Source organism: Pseudophryne corroboree, chromosome 4 (assembly GCF_028390025.1).
Source record: "Pseudophryne corroboree isolate aPseCor3 chromosome 4, aPseCor3.hap2, whole genome shotgun sequence".
NCBI lineage: Eukaryota > Metazoa > Chordata > Amphibia > Anura > Myobatrachidae > Pseudophryne > Pseudophryne corroboree.
The window spans coordinates 395,958,364-395,985,294 of record NC_086447.1 but is presented as its reverse complement, the minus strand read 5'-3'; the positions used below and the strand labels follow the sequence as shown (position 1 = coordinate 395,985,294).

At 44.6% G+C, this 26,931-nt stretch overlaps 1 protein-coding gene across 1 annotated transcript in view; it reads left to right on the top strand.

Annotated features, from left to right (window-relative positions):
• Window positions 1–26,931, top strand: part of COL21A1 (collagen type XXI alpha 1 chain) — a 472,866-nt gene that overhangs the window by 151,428 nt on the left and 294,507 nt on the right. Inside the window, exons 4-6 of the mRNA XM_063916728.1 lie at window positions 677–845; window positions 7,539–7,755; window positions 10,336–10,509. Coding sequence (XP_063772798.1) covers window positions 677–845; window positions 7,539–7,755; window positions 10,336–10,509 — 560 coding nt within the window. The remainder of the gene's footprint in view (window positions 1–676; window positions 846–7,538; window positions 7,756–10,335; window positions 10,510–26,931) is intronic.

Sequence of the window (26,931 nt, the reverse complement as noted above, 5' to 3'; positions counted from 1 at the left end):
GTAGTATTCCCATTGTATGTACTACTGTATTTAGTTATTTTTTTAAACACTAATCTAAAGCAGATCTTCACTGCGGTCAGTAAACTTTGATTTATTGTCTAACATAACTATTGTAATTTATGTGTTCACTGACCCAACTATAGCATTATGACGTACTGTGTCTTCCTTCAATATTACGGTAAACCTATAAAATACAGTGCAGGGTATCTTTTCCTCCAAGTCAAATACCTATTTGCAAAAGATTTACCTCCCTTATATATAATCATAGCAATATTTTTATGAAATTGAAAGCCTTGTATAACTAATATACCAACATCTACAAATGGAAAGCTTGGAGTCTATGGACAAATATGTATAGTATGTATATATTACATATTCACTTTGTATAAAATAGTTTCAACTTATGCATACAATATGACGTTTGCACACCATTCTCTCTCTTCCCCTTGTTATTTCTTTGTATTGAAATTTTATGAAAAAAATCTAAAAAACTAAAATAAAAATCTTTTCTTTCATATGAAATTCATATGAAAATTTGATAAATCAATTGCCCATCTCTGGTCAGTTCCCTATTGTGAAAAGATTGTCTTGTTCTTTAAGGCTTGATGTTTAGTCACATTTTTATAATTTGTTACTTGGACCATGGACTGTAACTAACTCTCTGTTTGTACTGCAGAATCTGTTTGTCCAACAAGAATTCCAGTAGCAGCTCGAGATGAAAAAGGATTTGATATACTTTTAGGTTTAGGGATGAATAAGAAAAAAGCCAAGAGAGTTGAGGGGTCCATCCCTACAACTAAAGCTTATGAAGTAACATCACAAATTGATCTCACTGAGTTCACAAGGTAATTCAATCCTACTACTATATGTTTGTTATATGAATAATATAATTTGTGAAAAATCCATCGTCTGCAACTCTATTATTTACTTTTTTTATTTAATTTAACTTGGCGGTTACAGCACTGATATTTAGTGGATGACTAGTCTCACTGTAATCCTGAAACATAATATTTCTAACAAAGGTCACTGCTTATTTATGCTTTAGATTTATGGTACAGGTTTAAGATTATATATATATATTCTATCTATCTATCTATCTATCTATCTATCTATCTATCTATCTATCTATCTCAAAGTATTTGGCCAAATCTGTTAAATATTGAATTCAGGTATTTCAAAAAGACCCATTGTGCCACATGTGTATAAAATCAAATGCTTAGCCATGCAGTCTCCATTTGCAAACATTTGTGATACAAAATTGCCTCAGTGACTTCAATTGTGATACTGTGATAGGATGCTACCTTCCACAGGGCACATCAGAGCAACGGGAAGCGGTGGCAGACAGCACTGGGATCAAGTGTCTGATCCCAGCGCTGGTAGACTTGCGGCGATGGGCAGTGCCGCAGAAGAGGTGCTTCAAACTTGGCGCTGAATCAGCAGCCAATCGGAAATGCTGCCCGCGGCCTTTCAAAACTGGCACCCTCAGTGAACCAATCACAGCTCATGGAGCGGCAGCCAATGGGAAGCGGCCGCGGCAAGTCAATCAGAGCTCTCCGCACTGCACCTGGCACCACCCCCGGTGTCTGACATCAGACACCACTGAGGAACAGAAGAAGTAGGCCGCGTGGAAGAGCGGTGCAGAGTCTGGCGGCGCCAGAGAGAAGAGGACACCCTGGAGGGAGTTCCAGAAGCCAGAAGACAACGGACTCCAGAAAGAAGATGTCCAGCGGCGGCTGGACGCAGAGAAGAGGTGGCAGTGCCACTGTCCAGGACGGGCCAGCGGCAGAAGACTGATGTGGAGGACCGGAGTGGCCACCAGGGGTGGAAAGGAAAAGAGCTAATAAAGCTCCCCCCTGGTGCTCCCATCTGGACAGGTAGGCCCTCAGTGAAGACACCTGTCACTTCCCCCCTCTACACCATGAGGGTTCGGGCACTAGGACTGTGGGCACAGTCAGACCACATGCCTGTGGCGCAGTAGGCGGCAATAGGCCCGTGGGATTAATTCAAGAATTAGGCTTGTGCCCACATTAAAGGGCATTATGCCCTAGTTAAAGTGCGGCCCCTTAGGTATATAAGGTGACTCTGGGTATTAGGCCCAGAGTCACCCAACTGGCCCCATGTTAGGTGGGCGCTTGGCCTGTGGGTGAAGTCAGGTCTTTGGCCTGTGTGCAGTTAGGGGGCACTAGGCCCAGTTAATAAGCGCTGCGCCTAGGTAAGTAAGAGTGATCTGGGCATTAGGCCCAGGTCACTCCCACTGCCCATGCAGAGATAAGGTGATCTGGGTATTAGACCCAGATCGCTGGTGTATGCCCTCAGCTAGTCAGGCCAGCAGGGCCTGAGCCCACTGTTAAAGTTAAAAGGTTGTGTGGAGGAGTGGTCCAGTACCACACACATAGCCACAACAGCTCCAAATTAGTAGGTAATGATTGATGAACCATCAGTAAGTGGATAGGAATTTAAAGGGAAAGCACCATTGTATATTCTTGTACTGTACTGTGTTATTGGATTGTTGTTTCCGGCAGAGCAAAGGTTGTTTATAGTTTGTGCATAGAGTTTGTGTTGCACCACATACACCTGAGCTAGTTTGAAGGCTCTGTTAATGAAACTAGTGTAGCGGACGCACACTAGGTTAGCTTTCGGCCCTGCACGGCTGTTGTTTCTTTTTGCATCCTTACAGGTATCTGTAAGTGGAGAAGATCGGAGTACAAGATTGGCAACAGTAAGCATCATCTGTGTCCGTCTGTCGCTGTGTCCGTCTGTCCCCTGAGCGCCAGTTCAGTGGACCTTGCTCGGCCGTGCAAGGTCCAGCTACACCTCAGCGCATGAGTGCTGCTTAGGTGAGAGTTGGGTGGCTGAAGCTGTGCGCCAATGGTGATTTTGAAGGTCGCTGCCACCCCTGGAGTATCCTCCTTTCCTTTGGAAGAAAAGCTGATACTCCATCATTGGTTTGCTTTCCTTCCTAGTTCGGCCTTTGTCTGCTTCTGGAAGGGAATCACCGTGTACGGGTCTAAGTGATGATTCCAGGTCCGTTGAAGGTTCGTGATCTGAAGGTGAGAGTGCGATGGCTGCTAAGGCGCATGGTTTGTGAAAGTCACCAATGCTCTGTTGATTACATAGCTGAAGAGTTTAGACCTTCCAATGGCATTAATGTAAGCACAAAAACTGTGTGGTGGGAGTTTAATGGAATGGGTTTCCATGGCCAAGCAGCTGCATGCAAGCCTCACATCATCAAGTCTAATACCAAGCGTTGGATGGAGTGGTGTAAAGTACACTGACATTGCGGTGATGAATCACGATTCTCTGTTTGGCACTTAGGTGGGTGAATCTGGGTTTGGTGGATGCCGGGAGAACATTACCTGCCTGACTGCATTATGCCAACTGTGAAGTTTGGTGGAGGAGGGATAATGGTATATGGCTGTTTTTCAGGGATTGGGCTAGGTCCCTTATCTCCAGTGAAGGGCAATCTTAATGCTTCAGGATACCAAGACATTTTGGACAATGCTATGCTTCCACCTTTGCGGCAACAGTTTGTGGAGGGCTCTTTTCTATTCCAACATAACTGTGCCCCAGTGCACTAAGCAGGGACTATAAAGACATGGTCTGATTAATTCAGTGTGGAAGAATTTAACTGGCTCGCACAGAGCCCATCGAGCACCTTATGGGATGAACTGGAATGGAGAGTCACTTAGCCTTCTTTTGAGTCATCTATGCATGAAAACAAAGGAACTGGGGTGTAGAAAAATGGCAGCAGGTGATCTGGACTGATGAGTCAAAATTTTAAATATTTAGCTGTAACAGAAAGCAGTTTGTTCGCAGAGGGGCTAGAGAACCATACAATAATGAGTGTTTGCAGGCAACAGTGAAGCACGGTGGAGGTTCCTTGCAAGTTTGGTGCTGTATTACAGCAAATGGATTTGAGGATTTGGTCAGGAGTAATGGTTTCCTCAATGCTGAGAAATACAGACAGGTACTTATCCATCATCCGGTATCATCATGGAGGCATCTGGTGGGCTCCAAATTTATTCTGCAGCAGGACAACAACCCAAAACATACAGTCAATGCCATTAAGAACTATCTTCAGCGTAAAGAAGAACAAGTATTCCTGGAAGTGATGATATAGCCCCCACAGAACCCTGATCTCAACATCATCGAGCGTGTTTGGGACTACATGAAAAGACAGAAGAATTTGAGCAAGCCTACATCCACAGTAGATATATGGTTAGTTCTCCCAAGTTCCTTGAAAAACCGTGTGCAAGTGTACCTAGAAGAATAATTCATGCTGTTATTCTGTTTAGAAAGCAAAGGGTGGTCACACCAAATATTGATTTTATTTAGAATTCCCTTCTGTTCATTCACTCTGCATTTTGCTAATCGATCAAAATAAACACTCCTATTTTTTGAAAGCATGCTTACTTTGCAGCATTTTTTCCACACCTGCCTAAAACTTTTGCACAGTACCGTGTGTGTAATATTTCTATCTATCTATCTATCTATCTATCTATCTATCTATCTATCTATCTATCTATCTATCTATCTATCTATTTATAAGAGTCTGTGGTGACTGGCACTCATGGCAGCCTTGATATCGCCTGGGTGCCCTTCCCTAGTGGTACTGTTATGTAGTTTAGTATGCTGGACGGCACTCCAAAGACTGAAGTAAACATGGAAATCAATAGCCAAGACGCATCTGGCTGATTAACGTTTCAGGAGTAAACAAAAAGAAATGTCCACTGCGCTGCCAATAGCAGCTTTTAAAGGGGTGTCAATCCCTAATAATGAAGCACAAGAAAAAGGAAGACCCGCAGCCAGGAACTAAGGTGAAGGGCCTTTTGTTTGGATCTCTCTCACTGGTTGAGACGGGATCACGTGATTGGAACTCGAGCTCCTGTGCAGATTCTTCAATAACGAGAAGGATTAAATCAAGGCTGCATTTATTTAAAATAGCTGCCCATTTACGGCAGAAGTCCAAACTGAATTTCCCAATTGTTGGTGAATTCCTGATCCGGAACCCCCTAGGGATCTGACCACTCCGGTGGTAGTCAGATAAAGTGACTCCATGCAGCAGATAATCAATCTCTTTTTTCTTAAGTCGTAGTAATTGAAAATACAGCTGCTCCTGTGATTCATCTCCTCCCTTATTCAGAAGATTATCTTTAAATCTAATTTGCTCCGCATCAGCATCTGAAAAATTCCAGGTCTCCCTAACCGGGAGTACAATATTCCGAAAACTGCTGGACTCAGCCATACTATGTAAGAAAGTACAGTACTTTGTCAAAATCCCTTGCTGTAACAACACACTGCGTCTCCTGCAGTCTGACACTTAATTACTGAGTAAATGATAAATCCAAAAACGCAATTGCAGGTGCCATGTAGGATAGGGCAGAAACCACGTGGCCACGACAGGACCAAAATATGCACAGTCCAAATACAGGCACTCCTGCTAAAACAAGTCCAGCCCAGGGGCTCTCCCAGGTAACCAATACCACACTCCACAAAGTCGGGTGGCACTCAAATGTTTTGATTAAGGTTATAGGACAAACAACAGTGCTGGTTTTCTTCCTTTTTCTTGATTAACGTTTCAGTTTATGTCAAACTTTCACCTGACAAAATTTTGACATAAACTGAAACATTAATCAGTCAGATGCATCTTGGCTATCGATTTCCATATTTACTTCAGTCCTTGTAGCGCCATCCAGCATACTATGTGTATATATATGTATATATATATATATATATATATATATATATATACACTGCTCAAAAAAATAAAGGGAACACTTAAACAACACTATGTAACTCCAAGTCAATCACACTTCTGTGCAATCAAACTGTCCACTTAGGAAGCAACACTGATTGACAATCAATTTCACATGCTGTTGTGCAAATGGAATAGACAACAGGTGGAAATTATAGGCAATTAGCAAGACACCCCCAATAAAGGAGTTGTTCTGCAGGTGGTGACCACAGACCACTTCTCAGCTCCTATGCTTTCTGGCTGATGTTTTGGTCACTTTTGAAAGCTGGCGGTGCTTTCACTCTAGTGGTAGCATGAGACGGAGTCTACAACCCACACAGGTGGCTCAGGTAGTGCAGCTCATCAAGGATGACACATCAATGCGAGCTGTGGCAAGAAGGTTTGCTGTGTCTGTCAGCGTAGTGTCCAGAGCATGGAGGCGCTACCAGGAGACAGGCCAGTACATCAGGAGACGTGGAGGAGGCCGTAGGAGGGCAACAACCCAGCAGCAGGACCGCTACCTCCGCCTTTGTGCAAGGAGCAACAGGAGGAGCACTGCCAGAGCCCTGCAAAATGACCTCCAGCAAGCCACAAATGTGCATGTGTCTACTCAAACGATCAGAAACAGACTCCATGAGGGTGGTATGAGGGCTCAACGTCCACAGGTGGGGGTTGTACTTACAGCCCAACACTGTGCATGACGTTTGGCATTTGCCAGAGAACACTAAGATTGGCAAATTCGCCACTGGCACCCTGTGCTCTTCACAGATGAAAGCAGGTTCTCACTGAGCACATGTGACAGATGTGACAGAGTCTGGAGACGCCAAGGAGAACGTTCTGCTGCCTGCAACATCCTCCAGCATGACCGGTTTGGCAGTGGGTCAGTAATGGTGTGGGGTAGCATTTCTTTGGGGGGCCGCACAGCCCTCCATGTGCTCGCCAGAGGTAGCCTGACTGCCGTTAGGTACCGAGATGAGATCCTCAGACCCCTTGTGAGACCATATGCTGGTGCGGTTGGCCCTGGGTTCCTCCTCTAGCAAGACAATGCTAGACCTCATGTGGCTGGAGTTTGTCAGCAGTTCCTGCAAGATGAAGGCATTGATGATATGGACTGGCCCGCCCGTTCCCTAGGCCTGAATCCAGTTCAGCACATCTGGGACATCATGTCTCGCTCCATCCACCAACGCCACGTTGCACCACAGACTGTCCAGGAGTTGGCGGATGCTTTAGTCCTGGTCTGGGAGGAGATCCCTCAGGAGACCATCCGCCACCTCATCAGGAGCATGCCCAGGCATTGTAGGGAGGTCATACAGGCACGTGGAGGCCACACACTCTACTGAGCCTCATTTTGACTTGTTTTAAGGACATTACATTAAAGTTGGATCAGCCTGTAGTGTGTTTTTCCACTTTAATTTTGAGTGTGACTCCAAATCCAGACCTCCATGGGTTAATACATTTGATTTCCATTGATAATTTTTATGTGATTTTGTTGTCAGCACATTCAACTATGTAAAGAACAAAGTATTTAATAAAAATATTTCATTCATTCAGATCTAGGATGTGTTATTTTAGTGTTCCCTTTATTTTTTTGAGCAGTGTATATATATATATATATATATATATATATATATATATGATATCTTCATGGAGAAGCAGCAATTATTATTTTTTCTTTCTGTTTTTGTTGTAAATTCTTAAGTAATGGGTTCACCCACACAATATTGTATGTCCGTACAAAGTAATTATGTTTTTTACATTTTATTTTTCTTTAAAATTCTGACAAATACTGTTCTTTATTTTATAGAAATGTTTTTCCAGAAGGTCTGCCTCCTTCTTACGTCTTTGTATCCACTCAGAGATTTAAAATCAAGAAAAAATGGGATTTGTGGAGAATAGTTGCTCTTGATGGCACCATACAAGCTGCTGTTTCAATAAATGGAGAAGATAAATCATTATCATTTACGACAACCAGCCAAACAAATGACACACAAGTTATCACATTTGTAAAACCTGGAGTTAAGGTAGCAAACAGCACATTATTTACTGTACACTACAAAAGAATACCCATAACCGGGCTTAATGAGCATGAAGTAGTTACATATTGCTGTTAATGCAGATAACCTTCTATAATATGAAGAACATCCTGGCCAGAATATATTGGATACAATTACACAATGACAATACACTATTTGACTGTTCAGTATATAAAATAAAAGCAGAAACATTACAAATTATCTGTCTGTGATCCTAGCAAGATTAAGATTATTAATATCCCTATGAGATGTTTGCAATGTCATTAAGTTTTGGAGAATCCATTTTCATCCTGACTGTACATTTATGTATAATATTAATTGTGATAATGAAATTAAAATGATTGAGTTAAATTCTATTTACTGTAGCAGCTAGAGTTCAATTCTTGAAAACAAAAATTGTACCATAAATGATGTACTTAATAAGACCCCCCCCATTCTTAATACCAAAATAAGTGGCAGCAGAACAAATATTAAGCATACAGGAACTAAACTAAAGATATTAAGTTTAATTTACAAAACTGTTAAAATGTGATCTTTGATGCTTCTATTTTTGTCCATGAGCGCTGTCAGTGGTGGAACTTGTGAGTGGTTGGTCCAGGTAAAAATATGCTTTGGCCCCGATCACCTGCCCCACCTGATTTTCATAATATACCAGTGGGTGATGAGGAGAAGCAGTGGGTGATGGGGAGAGGCAGAGGGTAGTGGGGAGAGGCAAAGGGTGATAAGGAGGCAGTGGGTGATGGGAAGAGGCAGTGTGTGACAGGGTGAAAGGGAGAGGGGGCACCGCCGCCTGTGCTTTCCTAGTTAGGCAGGCTTTGACAGTGCCAGGTACAATGACTCTGATCAGCCTTTAGATCACAGAAAGTTGTGAAACAAGTGTCTGTGAATTAGATGCAGTATACAGCTGTGATCATCAGCACTGATAGGTGGAAGCACTTCCCTATCAGTGCGGCTCAGATGGCAGACTGATGTCGCTGCACACACATATGGGCAGCCACGCTTCCCTATGGTAAGGGGCAGGTTGTATAGGCAGTGGGGCTCACCCCGCTCTTTGCGCTTGGCCAGTCATCTGACTTTGCTCAAAATGGTCGGCAGCACGCATGAAGAAAACTCATTGCTGCTCTGCGCAGCAGTATGCCCGTTAGTCCCCAGAGACCCTGGTGCAATGCACCTCCTGCACCAATGGTATGTCTACCCCTGAGCACTGTATTGCCCTACAAATGCATTTTGAGGTACTTACACACTCCCTAGAACCTTTCCTGTAAATTTGGAATATGCCTACTGTACATTGCAGTATATTTAAGTTTTCTTCTGATTGGTTTATTTTCATTTATAGAAAGAATACACATAAAATTAGCAGCCTGTTTATTGTATGTTTTTGAATTTATTTTGTTTGATTTGCAGAATTTCCTTTAGCAGCAGATTTACAGTATGTGTACAGATGTGTTCCAGTCATAGAAATATTTTTTGCACAATGACCCTTGTATTCTGGGGATTGTTAACATATTATAGCTGGTCTATATGGATGGAGGATTTTGACAGTGTTGCTCCAGTAACTACTGTATATAGTTAAGCAAACGCCATCCCTCAGGTATGGGGATTCATGCAAGGGTGGATTTATCGGTGAGGGCTCCCCTAGGCACAACAGTAACGACCCCCCCCCCCCCCCTACCTGCCTAATTTTATTATTTTTATTTATTGGTTATAAGCACTCATTTAAGATAACCAATCTAATAGCATAATAAAAAACACTATGACATGTTTTTTATTTTTAATTATGTATACATATTTACTAAGTAGGACAGCTTACAGGGTCAGCATGTGCATGTCCTACCCATTTACACTGCATTCCAGATGGCATATGGTACAGCACAGTGGAAATATTTTGCAGTTACTAGTACTTTTTGGGCTGATGTTACCAACACATGCATCCAAGTGCCACCCCTAGGCATGTGCCTAATGGGAAATTCGCCACTGGATACGTGCACTTACATGTCTTCACTCTTATTCACTTTTATTTAGCAGAGAGATTCCATTATGTGTCACTCTCTGGATCCAGCTCTAGCCATTTATGTTACTTTGGGTTGGGGCTGGGAGATTGACGATGGGGATTCCGGCGGTCAGCATGCCAGGATCTCGGCAGCAGAATGCCAGCGGGGGGGAAGGGGGACAAGCACAACAAAGCCACCTGCGGACTCGCTTACTGGACACCCGTTACTTCCACAAGGTTCATTTCTGGGGCCACTACATTTTTCCTTTTCTATATATGACTTTCCCACAGTCTGTAGTTCAGCTTCTATATACAGGAAATTCATTACCCTCATGTGGAACACTGAAAAAAAAAAAAATATAAAAAATATATATATATATATATATATATATATATAAAGCTGTTTGTGATCTCTGTTAACACAGTAGTCATACTATTTGGGATAGAGGGTGACATTTTTAAACTTTCACAGTATATAGCACTTGATGAATAACTTTACTTTAAGGCAATTTAAGTCTCTAATAATATGAAAAACATTACATTTGAGAAATAATGTACTGCTCTTTTCCCTAAAACAGATATTATTTAATGAAAATTGGCACCAAATACGACTTTTAGTAACAGAAGAAGACATAACTTTGTACATAGATGACCAAGCAATTGAAACAAGAAAACTACGTCCTGTAATAGGCATCTACATTAGTGGAAAAACTCAAATTGGAAAATACACGGCCAGAGAAGAAACTGTACAGGTGAGTGTGGAACTGTGGTGAAAACTGACTTTGAAAGACAACTCATCTAAGATTCAGTAACCAACATGCACTTGTTAAATCTACTTCTAACCTGGTATAATCTTATATATTCATGCCTATTAATAAATTAACTTTATCTTCTAAAAGATGAAGGCAAAGTAAGTGACTTTTCGGTCGCTTTTCCCCTGATTACTCATCACATGGATATTTGTACATAACACTTCATTTGTGCATACTGGTTTCCCTAGTTAATCAGAAGCAGTAGTAAAGACAAAATCCATTTAAGTATATGTATAAATATTGTGGAAAATATATTGTCAACACTGAATAAAAATACCCTTATGAGCGAAAATAAATACACATGATAGCAAATACTGAATAAGAATTTACCCTTTAAAAAGGAAGCCCTGTAGAATAAATAACAATCGTACCAGGAAGAAAATTGGTGAGACCCCCCTACTTATAGTTCCCAGTAGTTCTCTGTGAGCTCCAGATAACTCTAAAGGACGTAGATGTTGGTCCCAATGCACAAAAGTGCTCCTGATATTGTCCAAAGGTATCTGGTCCAAAAAGTCACTATCCTTGCATTTTTTTATATTGTTGTTATTGTCTTCTTTTGGTGGGAGGATTAGTGATTTTTAGGCTGCTGTCAATTGCATCTGTTTTGCCCCATGAGTGTCCATTTCACAATTTTTTGATATGTGCGAGTGCTTGAGATTAAGAGCAAAAGAGAAAGAGTGATTATTGTTTCTAAATGACAAAAGTCATACATGTACTCAGGGGTGTCTTAACAGCATTAAAGGCTATGGGATAAGCAATGCACTGGAGCAACTGCACACCAATTCACGGGAAACAATTAAAAAAAAATCAGTGAGCTGCTTCTGTAGCCCAATCAGCTGAGCTGTGTAGTCATCTGAGATGCTGGCCTGGAGCAGCTCAGCTGACTGGATTATAGAAGGAGCTCACCGATCACAGATCCCTGGATGCTGGTAAGTTTCATTTTTATTTATTTTCAATTAGAACTAGGCTTACCATACTATCCCTTTAAACTAGGACACTAATAAATTACACAGGTTCTGTGGCTGGCTTAGTTCAAGCCTACATTTCACCTGGTTTTAATCAGCCACAAAACCTGTGTAATCCATGAGCATCCTGGTTTCAAAGGATAGGATGGTAAGTCTAATTGGGTGTGGTATTGAAGGTCGACAGTAACTAGGTCGACAATGTCTAGGTCAACAACTATTGGTCGACAGTAACTAGGTTGACAGGGTGTCTAGGTCGACAGGGTCTTTAAGTCGACATGTTCTAGGTCGACAGGTCAAAAGGTCGACATGAGTTTTTGATGTTATTTTGGTGTCGTTTTCTTCGTAGAGTGACCGGGAACCCCAATTAGTGCACCGCGTCCCCTCGCATGGCTCGCTTCGCTCGCCATGCTTCGGGCATGGTGCCTTCGCTCCGCTACCGCTTCGCTCGGCACAGATTACCGTTCCAATCGTAGTCCACGTGGATCGTTAAGTATGAAAAGGTTCAAAAAAAGAAAAAAATTGTGAAAAACTCATGTCGACCTTTTGACCTGTCGACCTAGAACATGTCGACCTAAAGACCCTGTCGACCTAGTTACTGTCGACCAATAGTGGTCGACCTAGACATTGTCGACCTCGTTACTGTCGACTTAGAGACCGGATCCCAGTCTAATTATAACCATTTATCTTCTTTCTGCATGCAGCAAATGTACTATCCAAGAAAGGCTACATGCTCCTTCCCCACACACCTCACTGGGAATGTGCAGAGTGTGCCCCTGCAAGTGAAGGCTTTCACTTTATTATGAATACCCGCAGGGCCGGCCCAAGTTAAAAAATTTTGGTAAGCGAATTTAGAATTTAGCGCCCCTTGATGGGATCAAATTTTAAAAGAGGTGTGGTCTCACAAGGAAGGGGCGTGGCCACACAATAGTTTCCCCAGGGGTACAGGGAGATTGTCGATGACAGGGAGAAAGTGCGTGACTGGGTGGCAGAGGTGATGGAGATAGTGGGTGACTGAGGAGGCTGGGGTGACAGGGAGATAGTGGGTGACAGGGAAGGCTGGGGTGACAGGGAGCAGTGATCGTGCTGAGCCCCCCAAAAAAGTGGGTCCCAGGGACCCCTCACTTTTAAAAATTGGGGTCCTACATGTCCTTTTCTGGGTCCCATCGGAATGAAGGTTCTTATTAATCTTATTAATTATTAAAATATAAAAATACAGACTTGATTTGGACAGTACAAAAGTGTTGCAAGGGGAGGAGGGTGGGTGACAATGCTGCTGGGCTGTGTAGCATGCAGGACACTCTGCCCCAGAGCTGTAACTAGACATTTTAGTGCCCTTTGGCAGAAAGTGAATAGGTGCTCCACTTCCTAGATAGCAAAGAATAGACAGTACGCGCCGATGGCGCGCTGAAAAAATTTGGGGCGTGGCTTGCACAAAGTAGAACCTCATAAACACATTGCGCCAAATAGAGAACGTTATACACACTGCGCCAGATAGAGCACGTTATACACACTGCGCCAGATAGAGCATGTTATACACAATGCGCCAGGTAGAGCACGTTATACACATTGCACCAGGTGCAGCACGTTATACACAGTGCGCCAGGTAAAGCACGTTATACACAGAGCGCCAGGTAGAGCACGTTATACACAGTGCGCCAGGTAGAGCACATTGTACACATTGCGCCAGGTAGAGCACGTTATACCCATTGCGCCAGGTAGAGCACGTTATACACAATGCGCCAGGTAGAGCACGTTATACACATTGCGCCAGGAAGAGCACGTTACACAATGCACCAGGTAGAGCACGTTATACACAATGCGACAGGAAGAGCACGTTATACACAATGCGCCATGTAGAGCACGTTATACACAGTGCGCCAGGTAGAGCACATTGTACACATTGCACCAGGTAGAGCACGTTATACACATTGCGCCAGGAAGAGCACGTTATACACATTGCATCAGGTAGAGCATGTTATACACAATGCGCCAGGTAGAGCACGTTATACACATTGCGCCAGGTAGAGCACGTTATACACATTGCGCCAGGTAGAGCACGTTATACACACCTCAGCCCCTCAGTCGTCCACCGCAGACAGCGACGCTGGAACCCCCTACAGTAAGCCCATCCACCACCCTACACAGCCTGCTGAAGTGCGCGGACACACATGCTGCTGGGGTCACAGGGCAGATGCACTCACCGTTGCGCAGGTCTCTTGGTGCTTGCGACGGCGCCCAGGGTCAGCATGCCGGCAGCCTTTTCATTATGCTCTGGTTCAAGCTGCAGGCAGCCCACCCAATGCCCGTAGGAAGACAGCTCGGGAGGGAGGGGGGGCACAGCACTGCAGCAGCAGCTTCTCCTCAGGCTCAGGCAGGGGGGGAGAGCCACTGACAGCACGGGCGGGTGTGGGGGGGGAGCCACTGACAGCGCGGGCGGGTGGGGGGGGAGAGCCACTGACAGCGCGGGCGGGTGGGGGGAGAGCCACTGACAGCGCGGGCGGGCGGGCAGGGGAGAAAGACACTGACAGCGCAGGCGGGAGGGCGGCCGAGAAAGCCATTGACAGCGCGGACGGCCACCCAGGCAGGAGACAGCAGCTTCAGCAGAGTGCGGTGTGCCGGCGCCTTCCTCACTGTGGCACCTTACTCGTACGCGTACTCCGCGTAACGGGCGGGCCGGCCCTGAATACCCGATGCGGACACATTGCTGGGACAGAGTTTTCTTGCAAGCTCTGTCTCAAAACCTGAATATGCACCCGAATATTGATACATTTGTACAATATTTAACATATCACATTGCGAATATATACAAAATATTCAGGGAACAGGCGGATTTTGATAAATGGGCCCCTAAAAGTAGTAATTACAAAGTCATCAGAATAATAATATGTAAAGTATACTGTGCTGTCAAAGAAATGTTCATGGAGCTACACATGGAAGAACTGAAAATATTTATAACCCTTGGGCCGGATTCACAGTCCAAAAAAGGAGACACCACTTCCCTACTATAAATATCGCTGTACATTTTAAATCTCTCCCACCTACAGTGCAACAAGGTTTTGCAAAGGTGTTATTTGCTCTTTTTTTCCTACATTGAATCAGGCCCTCTGTATAGTTTTATGAAATATTTGAGATTTTTTTTAGAGTTGAAGAAACAAAAAATTTCATTATATATTGATATCTCAAGCCATGTTATTTATCACTAAACTGCACAAGTAATTCAGGATAGTGGCTTTGTGGATGATCTCTTATTAGCGGCCAGATGTTATCAAATTAAATGATGTTCAGTTGTTCATGAAAGATTTCCAGAAAATACTGATCAGAAATGTAAGTGGCCTGAAGCCGACCAATCTCACCCATATTACTTTTAAAACATCCATGAGCACATTAGCATGCCCTTTAAACCACAATCCTGTGAGTGATATTCTGTGGTTTCCATTTAAAGGATTTTCAGGGTTGTAAAATCTACACTTTGAAAGTGCAGTTTTTCTTTTTGGACTAAACAGTAGGTTTTAATGTTTTTTAACACTGATGTGTAAAAGTCTCCTAGTTTGTTTTGCAAACCTATATACATATTCCCAAGGCATTGGTCTATAAAGCAAATGGAAAACTTGTTATTTTTTCCAAAGTAGTGCAAATAAGGCATATTAACATTGCAGAAATCTGCTGTAGCAGTCTGCATAAGGCAAATATATGTAAGCATAATTTACAAAGGTGTCTATTGCGGGTATGGTTCATCAAATCAACAGTATCTAGGTCGACAATGTTTAGGTCGACCACTATAGGCCGACAGTCACTAGGTCGACATGGATGGAAGGTCGACAGGGTTTCTAGGTCGACATGTGCTAGGTCGACAGGTCTAAAGGTCGACATGAGGATTTTTTTTTTTGGCGTCGTTTTCTTCGTAGAGTGACCGGGATCCCAAATTAGTGCACCGCGTCCCCTCGCATGGCTCGCTTCGCTCGCCATGCTTCGGGCATGGTGCCTTCGCTCCGCTACCGCTTCGCTCGGCACAGATTACCGTTCCGATCGTAGTCCACATGGATCGTTAAGTATGAAAAAATTCAAAAAAATAAAAAAAATGTGAAAAACTCATGTCGACCTTTAGACCTGTCGACCTAGCACATGTTGACCTAGAAACCCTGTCGACCTTCCATCCATGTCGACCTAGTGACTGTCGACCTATAGTGGTCGACCTAAACATTGTCGACCTAGATACTGTCGATCTTCAGACCGGATCCCGTCTATTGCATAATAAAGAAATGCATAGCCTTAGGGGCAAATTCAGAGTTGCATTCAAGTTGGTCACAATTATGCTCTCACTGAGGATCTAGTTCATGTTTGTACACAGATGCTATTGCGATTTTCTAGGCTACAAAGCTGCTAAAGTTAGCAAGTGAAGCTGCTGTCCATAAAAGCAAAGAGATGTCCACTGGAGCCATCTCAAGCTCAATCGCAATTCCTTACACATTTACAGCTTACACGCAAAAATGGGGAACATTGAGTTAAGGGTAGGCCTATGCATTGGCGTTTCTGTAATGGGTGCAGCGTGTGCGGTGCACAAGGACCCCTGGGTCCAGGGGGGCCCACACCGCACACATTGCACCCATATTTTAATACTTACCTCTCTGGAGTCCAGCATCAGGTGCTGCAGCTGTGGCAAAAATCGCAGTTGGACATGCGCAGTAATGATTTTGGTCTCCGGAACATGGCAGTCCCCATGTTTCCGGAGACCTGGCATTCGCAGTAGACTCCAGCTCCTCTGTTAAAATACACCTGGGCCTATGGCTAGTAAGACTGGACACAGCAGTAGTGACACAGGTCCCATGTCTTTTTTGCACGTATGAGCTCACAGCTGATGGCAGAGTTCCAACATGCCCTGAAAATGGCCATGACACGCCTGTGTTTTTTCAACCACTCCCTGTTAACATTTCCATATGATCACTACCTGTCAATCACTTCTCCATGAAATACTCATTGAGAGTGCAATCGCAGTGGTTGATAATCGCTCCATTGAGTGAACATTGGGCATTGCATACTATCATGAATTTATACCCTGAGAATAAGGAATATGTATAGTTTGGAGCAGAGAAGGGAAAGGAGGGACATGATACAAACTTTCAAATAAACCAAGGATTTTAACAAAGTCCAGAAGGGAAACATTTTTCAGAGGAAGAGAAGTATTAGAACTGGAGGACATACTGTACACTGAAACTGGAGGGAGGTAGGTTCAGGGGAACTTTAAGAAAAAATTACTTCACAGAAAAAGTAGTGTATTAGTGGAATAGCTTCCCATCAGAGGTGGTAGAGGCTAAGTCAGTAGAGCAATTTAAACATACGTGGGAAAGGCATATAAATATCCTTGCAAAGAGCTAAAGTTCAAAAAGGTGGGCCAAGTGGTGTTTATCTGCCATCAAATTATATGTTTTTATGTAACTAATGCTAATATTCATCTTATGTTACATTGCATGAATCTATGCAAATGTCATTATCGTTATCAGCTTGCACTTGCAGCAGACATGGTGGGGTCATGGGCATAAATACAGGAGACAATGGAGGTGGTTGCCTCTGGGTGCCAACCCCGAAGGGATCACACTGACCGCTTCCATTGCTGCCGGTTCTGCTCTATGCAACCCAGCGCAGGAATAAGCAGGGAGCCCAGGGGGCATGTGGTGCTGTCTTACTTCTCCCAGGGACCTCACCCTAGAGTCCATTCTCTTGGGACTGATCTTCCGCAAGAAAACTGCACCAATGTACATAAACAGGGCAGGTCAGAGGCTGGAGTGTATGATAACTCCGCCTCTTCCTTTGTTAGCTCTTCCCTCAAACAAGCAGGATCTGCTGCCTCTTCTGTTGCTGTGGGAGCAGCAAATTGCAAGAATGGAATCCCCTAATCAGCAACAACTATTGGTTGTGTCTTGAGGTGTTGGTAGTTAATTGGGGGAGAGTGTGTGTCTGGGTGCTGCTGGGGTGTCATTAGTGATTCCACGGTAGGGGGATGTCTGAGTGCTGCTGGGGTGTAGGAAGTGAACACTGGGGTGGAGGACAGTGTGTGTCTGGGTGCTGATGGGGTGTTGGTATGCATGCAGGAGGAGGAGAGTGTGCCTGTATGCTGCTACAGACTGTATGTGCAAATAGTGAATTCAGGGGGGGGGGGTGAGCAGTGCCGTAATAGTGCTTAAAGGCACCATGAGCGCACAAAGTCATGATGTTGTGCTCATGCCATTGTTACGTTGTGCTGAGAAGGCAGGTCTGCAGTATCGGAAAGTGTAGCACTTACCATAACATTCTTAGGATACTCCAAATAGGTACACAGGCTGCAGGGTGCCTGTCTGGAGCATCTAAAGGACACATGTGAGCCAGAAGCAAGAACCATATGAAGACAACAGTGACACCCACAAAGCCCTGCGCTCTGTTCGGCGGCACCGATTGCACACACTTATTGTGGTTATGGCCCTGGGGAATAGTGTGGATGTTAGTAGTGAAAGGAGGGATGGAGTAGTGTGTGTCTGGGTGCCGCTGAGGAGTTAAAAGTGAATGTAGAAGGAAAAGGAAGAGAGAGTGTGTGTCTGAGTGCTGCTGGGGTATTGGAAGTGAATGCAGGTGCAGGGGAGATAGTGTGTGCAGTGGTGCCGAGGGGGGGGGGGGGGGAGGGAAGTACAGGTATTAGTTACCCAAGCCCAGGCCTGATAGAGGGGCTCAGAGAGGGCCCAAGTCCCCCCCACACTTTACCTGGCAGCAGCACTTGCAGCTCTTCTCCTCGGCCCAACACACACTGCTGTGTGCTGGGCTACAGTGTTGTTAGGGAGACACTTAAACTACTATTTTTTTTAGGAGTGCAGGGGCGAGCCACGCCTCCCATGATTAGGCCACACCCTCTGAAAAGTACCTATGCCAGGCTCTCTACTGCCCTGAGTGTGTGTCTAGGTGCAGCTATAGTTTTAGTACTGAATGCTGTTGGGTAGGGTGTGTGTGAATGGGGTCGCACAAGCCGGCCGCTGCAGCAACAACAAAGAGGCCAGGAAATCTCCATCAGAGATCTTGACCTAGTCCCTCCCCCATAATGGTGTCGACATGCCTGTTTTGAGAAATGGAGGCCATTCCAGCCCCCAAACGGCCTCAGACTGTAAATTACAGACAGTCAGATGCCAGTCTGTGTGCTACGTCGCAGACCCTTACTGCCCATGCGCAGTATGGGTCCAGCGTATGCGTAGAGTACCAAACATTGGTTCTTTGTGGCATGCGTCACTACTATGAGACCTGAATCAGGCCCAGTGTCCTTTTGCTAGCGTCCTTACGCGTCCTTTAGTGGGTTTGATAACTAGAGGAGATGAGGATAGTTATAGAGAGGAAGTGAGAAGACTCGCAGAGTGGGGGGTAAAAAATAACCTGTTGTTAAATGGTAAGAAAACCAAAGAGGTTGTGATAGATTTCAGGAAATCTAAGAAAACCAGTATTCAGCCATTGATATTGAATGGTGAGGAGGTGGATAGGGTTACTGATGTGAAATTCTTGGGGATTAAATTTACAGAGGACTTATCATGGTCTTTGCATATCACATCAGTGGTTGGGAAGGCCCAGCAATGTCTTTTCTTTGTGCGGAAGCTCCGAGCAGCAGGTTTGCAGCAATTGACTCTTGTTAATTTTTACTGCTGCGTGATTGAGAGCTTGCTGACCTACGCAATCACGGTGTGGTATGGTAATGCCAAGTGTTCTGATCTTGTTGCCTTGGACAGAGTGATTAAATCTGCAGTGAGGATCATTGGCCAATCTTTGCCTAGGTTGGTGGATGTACTCACTGCAAGGAGTCTGTCGAAGGCAAATAATGATTGGAGATGGGAGTCACCCCTGTAATGTGTTTTTTTCCCTCTTGCCATCAGGGAGACGCTATAGGTGTTTGGTATGTCGAACTAGCAGGTTGAGGAATAGCTTCTTCCCTTCTGTGATTGTTAGCTTGAATTCTCAAATTTTATTTATAGTGTATTTTTTATATGACATGAGAGAACTGTATGTAATTTCGCTATACATGTTTCATGTTGTAGTGACAATAAATTATTCTTATCTTATCTATCTTACTTGCTAGGTAGTCAATGTCCTATTACATGCTTGTATGTGTAATCCACAATAAGGTAAGAGTTGCTATCTAATGGTGTTTGTACTGCACACACATAATATTGAATCTTCAGCTCTTTAGCAATTATATTCCTCAGTCCTGGGGACACAAGTACTTTCAGTACTCTAGCAATTATATCTCAGTGCTGAGTGCATTATCCTCTCCAGCATTTAGCATGCCTCACTGCCTCTCTCTCCTTTACTTTGCCAGGACTCAGCTGTGCACTCAGGGGCTAATTCAGAGATGGATGCAGTCGCACATCCGTACGCAGCGGCCATGTCCACCTGGTCTGTGCACGCGCCCTGTGACCTTACACATTGCGGCCCCATCCAGGAAGGATGCGGCCGCAGTGTGATTAACAGTGGCTGGCATTCATGGGGCTGCATTGTGGGGGCAGGGCGGGCCAAACAGGAGAGTGCCGTGACTGTTTTCGGGGCCGCTGTGTGGCATCACATGCAGCCGCTCTGGTTAAAAAATAGCAGCCAACCGCCTGACAGTGTAACCAGGCTTCACTGCCAGGGTTCAACCTTAGTTTGATGCGTCCGCAATCTAATTTCTGACGCATCGGGCAGCGGCCTGTCACACATGCTGGGTGGCATTGTCCTGTGCAGGGCGGCCCTCAGAATGTGAGGAGATGGACGCAGATCTGGCTGCGTATGCAGCGATCTGCATCCATCTCTGAATCAGGCCCTCAGTGCTTCACACACATAGCAGGTACTCAGCTGCCCTGGACTATCGCACAACCTCAGTAATGTTGCTTGCCCCAGTCTCTCATACAGACCCACCACAGGTAAACTTGTGGTTTTTATTTGGTCCTGGCACCAAACAATAGTATATAATAATGTGGGGAGCTAAGTGCAGGTGTGGCAGCCAAACTGATTAGAGGCCATAACAAAAAACAATGCAATATACAACAGATGGCGCCGCTATTACACTACTCACCACACTTTGAATAAAAAAAAAAAACTTTAATAGGCTATAAATTAAATGTGCATATACACATGAATACACACAGCTGGTGATAGCAGAGGGGCACAGTGGAGCTGTATCAAAGTCCCGGGGTGGTGCGGATGGATAACTCACTATACAGTTTTGGGATTGGCCGGGATTCTGGCATTGGTATCCTGAATTCCAGGCTCCTGACAGCTGGTATATAAACTGCATCACATCAGGGGCGTATTTACTAGTGATGAGCGAGGTTCGGTTTTACTCGGTTTTACTCGGTTTTACTCGGTTCTCAAAACGGCATCTTATTGGCTATCCAAAACACGTGACATCCGTGAGCCAATAAGATGCCGTTTTGAGAACCGAGTAAAACCGAGTAAAACCGAGTAAAACCGAATCCGCTCATCACTAGTATTTACCCATTGGCCAGGATGGCGCACGCAAGGGGTGCCAGGCAAGGAGGGGGTGCCGCCTGGCGGTGCCACCCGCGGGCAAATGGTAGAAAAGTAGTACTGTCAGACTGTCCCTGGTGAGAGTCTGTTACTGCTGGGAGCTTCCGGCAGCAACAAGGGCTGCTGGGAACTGTAGTTTATTTTGAGTCTGATCACTAGTGCACCACGGTGCTGACGGACACTGACGCCACGCCGGCAGTAGCAGACTCTCACCAGGATCACAGAAATTGTTATATAGCACAGTGCTGTAGATCTATTTGTTGTTAAAGATAATAAAAAAGTGGCTGTGTTTGAGAGAAGGGACTGTAGTACCTGGAAAACTACACGATTTTCATGCATGTTGGCAAGCCACGTGGGAGGGTTAGGGTTAGGCTGCAGGGAGGGAAATTAGGAAGGGTGGGTTAGGGTTAGGCACACATAAGGCCTGGGGTGGGGGGTGTGGGGGGGGTTAGGGTCAGGCTGTGGGACAGGTGGGTTAGGGGGGAGGGATGGTGTAAGCATCTGAAACACTACTGTGCTGTGTAATGTGAATGAGGGACACTACTGTGTGGCATAATTTGAAATGGAAGTGCTATTGTGTCCACGCCCATCCCCCACAAGACCATGCCCCATTTCCAATACTCACACCTTATTTAAAATGTGTGTAGGGGTTAGGGGGGTGGCGGGCGCCAGCCCCTTACTTTGCCAGGGGCGCTCAGACCCCAAGATACACCCCTGCATCCAGAGCCGGATTAAGGGGGGAGCCCAGGGGACACATTACCCTGGGCCCCCCAAATCTAAGGGCCCCCCGTGCTTGCCGTTAAGCACTGGAAGTTTGCATGTTTTTTTTTTCTAAATAAAGTTCAGACGAATTTGCAACCGGCGGCTAGCGTACACGGGGGGGGGGGGTTATGACTACCTACAAACCCCCATGCCGCGATACATCGCAGGTGGTAACCGATCTTTTGTTGTTTTTTGGGGGGGAGACGGAGGAGCTGTGATGGTGACGCGGCAGCTGTCTCCGTTGTCCGTCCTCAATCATATTAACAGAGCCGGGCGGCTGGGTTCGCAGGCTAGGGGGAGCTAGCTCCCAGATAGTTTCAAGTTGAGACCTGGCCGGGTTACACAGCTCTCTTCCTCTGTCCTGGCCGCCTTGACAGCTGCAGGTAAGGTGGCGACTGCATCAAGCTGTACATTGAAACTAGAGATGAGCAGGTTCGGATGTAATGCCAGAATTAACGCTAGTTCGGTTTTATTCGGATTTTCTTATTGGCTATCCAAAACACGTGACGTCTATGAGCCAATAACATGCCGTTTTGAGAACCGAGTAAATCCGAGTAAAACCGAGTAAAACCGAACCCGCTCATCTCTAATTGAAACATTAACATTTTTGATTTTTGTGCTGGATTGGTGAGTGTCCGTTTCATATAGTCACAGTTGTTATGCAGTGACACTTCAGGCAGCACCCCTGTGGATGGATACCCCCATGGAGAAGTGCATACAGCTTTATATGACTTCAGATACATATGTGTGTGTGTGTGTATATATAATATATATATATATATATATATATATAAATAAACACACACACACACACACACACACACACACACACACACACACACACACACTGTGGGTGTATATAGATATCTATATATACAGTTTATGCAGTATAGAAATGGCGGCACTCACGGACTCTTCATCACCAAGAAATGAAGACTCGCAGATGCCCGCAGGCTACTCCAATGTTTTGCTTTATTATAACATTCAGGATACCATGACGTAGGTTATTATAAAACATTGGTGTATCCTGCGGGCGTCTGTGAGTCTTCATTTCTGGGTGATGAACAGTCCATGAGTGCCACCATTTCTACACTGCATATTACATGACTGTTGGAAGGCACTGCGGCAGGTTACAGAGTGCATAATGCCTCAGTCTCCGCCTCCTATACTTGGCTCCACCCCCTCTAGAAGCCCCCCTTCACCCACAGGCACTAACGAACGGCCGTGAATGCTCCTCACAGAGCGCTCTGATCAACAGAGCTCTCTGTACTGGACACATAACTCACAGTGGAAGTAGCTGCTGAGCATGTGTAGCAGCAGCTTCTTTGCTTAACTATATAATGGGCGGGATTCAAATCTTCTCTGCCCCCTCCCGCCCCCATTGCGCCCGCCGGCAGTATTCAAATGTCACTGCCGATGGGTGCGATATCAGCATTTCAGCTCGCCACCCCCTGGGGTGGTGAGCTAAAATGCACGAAAAGTGACCCGTTTGGACGCTGAAATGGGACTTTTCACGATCGCGCCCATGACTTTAGTCGGGTTTAGCTGCTTTACGCGGCTAAACCCGTCTCTTGTGGGCGCGATCAGCGTGAAAACAGGGGTCATTAGAATATCGCCCCACGATCTCCCGTCACTTTAGACGGGAGATCGGTGGCGATAAAATATTAAAATCCCGCCCTATGTATACTGTATGTGTATATATATATATATATATATATATATATATAATAGATAAAAGTATAAGCAGAAAGCTGTTGGAGGCAGTAACAGAATATACTGTAGCACATTTTATTGAATAGAAAATAAGCGTAGGTATACACTGTAGAAAAACAGTATCACACAACACACATAGCATACACACACACACACACACACACACACACACACACACACACACGCAGACAGCACGCTTACTTAGCATACATACATACACACACTACACACCTACAAACACACAGCATACCTACAAACAAACACACACACACACACACACACACACACACACACACACACACACACACACACACACACACACACACACACTTATACTTTTATCTATCTTTTATATATATATATACACATGTAAGGAACTTCCCCTTCCTATATACACTATATTTAGTCCTGAGGGGCCCCCCTTGTATAAAGTACCCCGGGCCCCCTGGAGCCTTAATCCGGCCCTGCCTGCATCCCATATATCTGACTGGATTCAACTGACTATGATTTATTGTTCCATTTTTATAGTAACAGGCATACTTCTATTTTATAAGACTGATTTATCTATTACTCATCAGCAGCTATTTAAATAAGACTTATCGCATGTCTCTTTACAACTTCATACATGAAACACTTTGGCTATTGCATTACTTTAATTGTCCCTTCTAATCATCACCAAGCTTAGTGTTCTGTCTGGGAAAATTGATTCATACCAAATATATTTAGAAACTAAAACCAGCTGCTAGACAATATTAATGACATTCATTCACCTAATAGATAAATACATACCATGTGAATACTCAGACACTTACATATACTATGCATAAGTGCAAACAGTATCATCTTGTTGTGCAAAATACTTATATGAGCTGTGCAACATTTTCTGTTATAACAGTATATTGAATGCAGTTTGCTTCATTTCATTTTTCCTTCTCCAGTCTATTTTATTCTTAGAATACTGTACATAGTCATACTTAACCTTATCAGCAAGTGAAAGGCAGAGGCCCCTCATAGCACTGGGGAAGCAGTCTGGCAGGCTGGTGTGTGCTCCGAAAGCCTCCTCATGTTTGTGCTTATTACAAGCCATATAAGCCATTACGTACAGCAGCCAATTTATTTTTTAAACAATGTACTCTTACTGTATATTCATTTCATTTACAATTCTGTTTATGAGTATTGCATGATTCATTCTGTCCATACAAGTCCAGAATATGTATTAATATTATGAACAACATATACTCCATAATTTGATAAAGTTTCAGTTTGTACTTTTTCTGGCAACTTAAGAAAATACTTATCTCATTCGGAAATGGCTGCAGAAATTGTTGGAAGAATACTGAGAGAATACTGGCAATACATTTTTAATGTTTCTCATAATGAAGCTGCTTACACACTGCAATATCAGCAAGTTCTTTTAAGCACATTCAGTCCCTCACCAAAGCTCACCATCACTTTCAACATTCTGAGTCTCTCCTCCATTCTCTACTGTTCATTTTCAACCTCATCTATTTCCAGACTCTCCCATTCTCCACTCTGTCTGTGTATGACCGGTGACTTGTTTTCTCACCTGTAGCCTATTCACACTCCTGCCTCCAAGATTCTCCTGTGCTGTATGGAATTCACTCCTATACCCAATCAACATATACATTAGCTGCCAGTGCTTTAAAAGCTGACTAACAATATACTGTATGCCTATTCTTTAAAACCCATCAGTCATATCCTAGCTCTTCCCAAACTAATCCATCCTCCCAGGGGCGTAGCCAGAACTTTGTGGGCCCCATAGCAACATTTTGAAAAGGCCCTTTGGCGGTCATTCCGAGGTGAGCGCTCGCTGCCGATTTTCGCAGCGCAGCGATCAGGTAAAAAAAATGGCATTTATGCGCATGCGTATGGCCCACAATGCGCACACGCGAAGTACAGGTACAAAGCTCTTTGTGGTTGTGCTCAGGTTCTAGCGAAGTTTTCATTCGCACTGATGGCTGCAAGAAGATTGACAGGATGGGGGCGTTTCTGGGTGTCAACTGACCGTTTTCAGGGAGTGTTTGTAAAAACGCAGGCGTGTCTGAAAAAACGCAGGTCGTGGCTGGGCGTTCGCTGGGTGGGAGTATGACATCAAATCCGGACACGAATAGGCTGAAGTGATCGCAAGCGCTGAGTAGGTTCAGAGCTACTCTGAAACTACACAAATTTTTTTTGCAGAGCACGGCTGCACATGCGTTCGCACTTCTGCTAAGCTAAAATGCACTCCCCAGTGGGCGGTGGCATAGCGTTTGCACGGCTGCTAAAAACTGCTAGCGAGCGATCAACTCGGAATGACCTCTTTTGTCCAGTGATTCTAGATACATGTTTCTGCAGCTGTTAATTTTATGGCCCATAATAGTAAAATACTTCAGTTTCTAAACCATGGTAGCGCCTTTAGTTACTGTTATGCCCCTTATTAGTACCCTAGTTTATTTAATGAACCACAGTAGTGCCCTAGTTCATACAGTGAGAACAGGGGCGTATCTACGGAGGAGCACTAGAGAGACTCTGGCACAGTGCCAGAGACAACAGCGCTTGCACAGGTGTCTGGGAAAATGGCTCGGCAGCCATTTTCCCGGAGACCTGCACAAGCGCTTTAGACTCTGGCACAGTGCCAGAGTCTCTCTAGAGCTCAGAGCACTAACTGCGCTGCCGGCTATGGAGGAGGAGTGGGCCCACACGCGAAGAAGCTGATGAACACCAGACAGGTAAGCATAGACAAAATGGGTGCAGTGTGTGCGGTGTGAGCCCTCTCTGGACCCAGGGGCCCATGTGGACCGCACACACTGCACCCATTACGCCACTGAGTGAGACCACAGTCACTCCCTGCTGAATTCCTGGCGCTTATGCAAACAATCTTTTTCTCAACAATACACCAGCTGCAATGTGATAGCTTGCTGGGCTATGCCAAAAAAAAAAAACAATATATACAAAGTATCACTGCGCTTCTGGATTGTTTTTACTAACAATAACAAGATTAGTTTAAAAGTGTGCGGTCTATTAAATTAAATTAGTTCATATTGTGCCACATTACATTGTCCTGTTATTGTGTAACATAATAAAGCCCTCCAGTTAATTGTATACCACATTACAATAAGCAGGTCCAGGGGTGTAACTTGATAAATTGTAGGCCGCAAGGCAAAAGCTTGTAAGGGAATCTATTATTTATAACCCCATGGTGAAAAATGTATATAATACATATAACTTTTGTGGGTAAGGTGGGCCCCTCTCAGCTCTGGGCCCCATAGCAGCTGCATTCCCTGCACTTATGGTAGCTACACCCTTGTATATAACACATAACACATGTAACTGTGACTGGGAAGGTGGCCCCTCTCAGATCAGGGCCCCATAGTAGCTGCACTCCCTGCACCTATGGTAGCTACGCCCTTGCATC